The sequence below is a fragment of the Melampsora larici-populina genome, assembly GCF_000204055.1.
Source record: "Melampsora larici-populina 98AG31 unplaced genomic scaffold MELLAscaffold_122, whole genome shotgun sequence".
In the NCBI taxonomy this organism is placed as follows: Eukaryota; Fungi; Basidiomycota; class Pucciniomycetes; order Pucciniales; family Melampsoraceae; genus Melampsora; species Melampsora laricis-populina.
The window spans coordinates 33,893-37,658 of NW_006768886.1; the positions used below are offsets into that span (position 1 = coordinate 33,893).

General features: G+C 40.7%; 1 protein-coding gene across 1 annotated transcript in view; it reads left to right on the top strand.

Annotated features, from left to right (window-relative positions):
- Positions 1–2,878: 2,878 nt before the first annotated feature.
- The window catches only part of MELLADRAFT_114195 (uncharacterized protein), a gene marked incomplete at both ends in the record, with an annotated part of 6,787 nt that continues 5,899 nt past the window's right edge, over positions 2,879–3,766 (top strand). The window contains 4 exons of the mRNA XM_007419041.1: positions 2,879–2,978; positions 3,047–3,187; positions 3,270–3,524; positions 3,592–3,749. Coding sequence (XP_007419103.1) covers positions 2,879–2,978; positions 3,047–3,187; positions 3,270–3,524; positions 3,592–3,749 — 654 coding nt within the window. The remainder of the gene's footprint in view (positions 2,979–3,046; positions 3,188–3,269; positions 3,525–3,591; positions 3,750–3,766) is intronic.

Below are 3,766 nucleotides of genomic sequence, written 5' to 3' on the forward strand. Positions count from 1 at the left end.
ACGCCGACACAAGCAGTTCTACGCTTGAGACATCGGTCTCCCAGCTAATGAAAAGAGTCGAAGTTATCGAGGAAACATCAGTTGCCAAGATCATGCATCATGAACAACAACGATATGAGCAAGGTGAACTTTGCCATTTGAAGTTGGCTGAGATCTTACTGACTCTGCCCATCATTTTTTATAGATAAAGCACTCAAAGATGCCACACGTCGTCTCGACATTCAAGCTGAATGTCTTGATCAACTCAGGGATACGGTCTCCAGCTTGAAACAGCAGCTGGATCTTTTGCATCACCGATGCAGCAGATCCGAACAAGACATTCGAACCCAAGAGAGGTGTATTGTACAGCTAATGCAACATGAAAGAGGTGATGATGAGTCAGAGAGTGGAGTGGAGTATAATGAACCTGGAGTTGACTCCCAATCTGAATATAGTGATTGACGAGTCATATGCCACAGGCGGTTTCCTGAATAAGCTGCGCTGCATGTCTTGTATTTTTTCTTCTGTTACTTGGCCCTGGTGGCAGAAGTATGGAAGCATTTTTTTATTATTACTTTCTTGTGGTTCCAGTCTTTTCAAATTTACTTTCATATCGTGAAATAGGAATTCAACGGAAATGCTAGTTTACCAATTCAATAATCTGATGGTTTCTATTTTCTTTGAGTTTCAGTTTTTTCAAAGTTACTTTTACCTTGTAAAATATGAATTCAACGGAAGAAACACTGATTAAGTAATTCAAAAGTCTGAACCAAGTACAGCCATTTTGTTCCATTGTGTGATATACCTCCACTCATATAGGAACAGAAAAATGTGGGTTATGCCCACAGATACCAGTCACCAGCAATAGCACAAAGAGATGTAGACCAACACGCATGACACATGCATGCACATTCTTCACTCAATTTAGACTTAATGTTATCTGAATGCTCATACATTGTGCCCTTAAGAAGTGTAGCACAGATGGAAAGTTTTATTTCACGATCAATGATTCATTTGTATGTACATGAGCTTGTATGTGCACTGTGATTCACTCGTTCTCTGGCTCTATCCTCATCTAAAGTAGTTCACAAGGTGTAGCAAATTATCTTACTCAGCGGATTGGGTCTGATCGCATGAATTTCAATCGACAAGCAAGGCACGTTTGGTCTCAATGGTTCAGCCATTCAAACTTTTTCTAGCTTCACAGAGACAGAATAACAAATCTATGTTTCCCAGAGCGACATGATATATTATTATAAGATAGGAAACTTCCAGCCAAAACCTACATCTCAATTATGCGAGGTCGAGTATCGAGGTGGCTCGAAATGAGCAGGTTTTTTTGATATCTTGTTTTAAAAGTTTCTAATTAGGAGCAACGGGTTGATGACTAGCCAGGATGTTCCTAATGGTGATCAATATGATATTAGTAGAAATTATAGATCAACTGCAGAGAACTTGAAGGAACCCACTTGTGATATTCGGCCAACGCGGCAATGAATCCGAAATCTTGGATAGAGTTACTAAACATTCTCTGATGGGATCTTAAGGAATTAATCATGGTTTTCTGACGCTCCTCAAGCTTTTCGCGTTCAGTTGGTGAGAGATCACATTGGCGTAACAGGAGCTGTATTCCCTCGATGGACTGATGACATTCTTGAAGATAGCATGAGCTTTCGTGGAGAGCTTCTTTGGCAACAGTTCGAGCATCCATAATCTCATCGATCTCTTCTTGGTTCAAAAACTTGTAACTATCAATGAAGCGGTTAAGGTTTTCGGCTGCAAGGCGGTACTGCCCATTCTTGAGATACGCGAGAGTAAATTTGTTGAACATTTCCATCCGATTGATGTCGATATCAGCGCTAGAGTCCACTGTTTTCGCAGATTCCTGAGATTCATGTATTGGAGTCCGTAATGGGGCTTGAATGTAGTTTGTATCGCACTGAGTAGGGATGATTATGTTTGCTAAACGTGGGGCCACCATGCCAATGAACATCTTTTGAAGCAGATCACGATCTTGTTGAGCAGTTGGAGTAAATCGGAAATGAGGATAGAAGGCCAAGATTGTCTCTAAAATTTCGGCGGTGGCGGCTTTGCGTAGGAAAAGGTCAGGATCAATCCGCAGCGTGATGCCCTCAACAACATATTGAAGAAGATAATCAGGCAGAAATACACAAGATTGGATTGGAGTAGTCATGGGTTTATTGATAAATTCAGCCGTTTGTTTAGATGGAATAGTATATTATGGATGATGTTGAAAATATGGATGACGAGGGCTTATAGGGAATGCGCTTAGTCTATAAGCGCATAGGTCACCTGTGATTGGCGTATCAGAGTTTAATTTTTGAATGTAGTATGTATTTTTGTTTCTGTGCAAGTCAAGATTGGAAAAAGAATGTCCCGATATCATACCGTAATGTATGCTGAACAATAGATACGTAACAACATCAAGCCTTCCAAGAAAAACAGAGATCAAATTGATATATTGATTGATAGTACCAGAAGCACAGCGAGGTTCCAAGATTAGAGGATCCTAAATACCTGTTAAGCCTGAAAGACATGATTTCTGATGCATGCATGTCATCTGACGTTATAATTGAAATCAGTTGGAGTGTGGTCAATTTGCAACAAATTTGGAAAGATTACTATGCAGATAGAATCGGATGAACACTCATTTAAACGCCTCACAATTCTTTAATCGAGATTGGAAGGCTCTCTAAAGTCATGGTATAGCATGGTATGCATAGTACACTTCTTAATCCCCGCAGCACATTCAAGGACACATATGTCGGTTTTGACCCTAACTCAACTCGACATACCGTACTTCCACCTCTTTATCTTCACTTCGTTTCCAAGCACATCAAAGTCGTGTCGAATTCTCAATCATCAAAGAAATTCAGTCATGTCCCATAATCTGCACAGTTTGAGCTCGCTAGTCTCTTCTCCACAGCTGTCATCAATGCCAAACAATGGCAGTCACGATGAAGGCCATGAGGCCAAAGGTATGAACTCTTTGTCTTTCACAGCTAGCAACTCCACTAATTTGGCGATGCCTGGTCTTCTAACTTAGATCACTCTGGAGACACGAATGACATGGAATTGAAAAATTCAGTCGCGTCCACGGGCAATCAAACTTTGCCCGTTGATGTACCCGAAGTCACAGAGGACACGGAATTGGCTGGTAGCAAGGTTCTTGAAATTAAAAATCAGGGTTAGTAGGCCTATCACTCGAAATTTGATAATGTTGAACTCCACTGAGTGTTATCGAGTGGGCATTCACCAAAATCTCACAGACATAGGTGCCCCTGCCATGGTGAAACCCGATGATGATGTCAGTAAAGAGGCGAACAAGAATGAAATATCAGGTAGAATACCCTTTAATGTCTCTTTTCATCATTTTCCAACTGCTCAATCAAATCGTATCGAATTGTACATGTGTCTAGGATTAGCGGAAGAATTGGTGCGTATGCACAGTACGCTGGTTCAGCTTGAGAAGCAGATTATGTTGAATACTCCGAAAGCTTTACAACAACATCAATTATCAAATGGTATGTACTCTCTCAGTTATCAAGTAGACCAAGACTGTACAAATTGATGTTCATTCTTTTTTGTTAGGTTCGACTTCCGGCGAGGCCAATGCGATAGTGATTCTAGAACAAGCAATCAGAGATATCCATGTACTTCAGTCTCGGGTTGATCAAATGGAAGTGGGACTTATAGATTTACATCAGGAGTTGTATTCAGCTCATCACAAGATCAAGATACACGCCAGGGTGATCCAAAAGCTTAT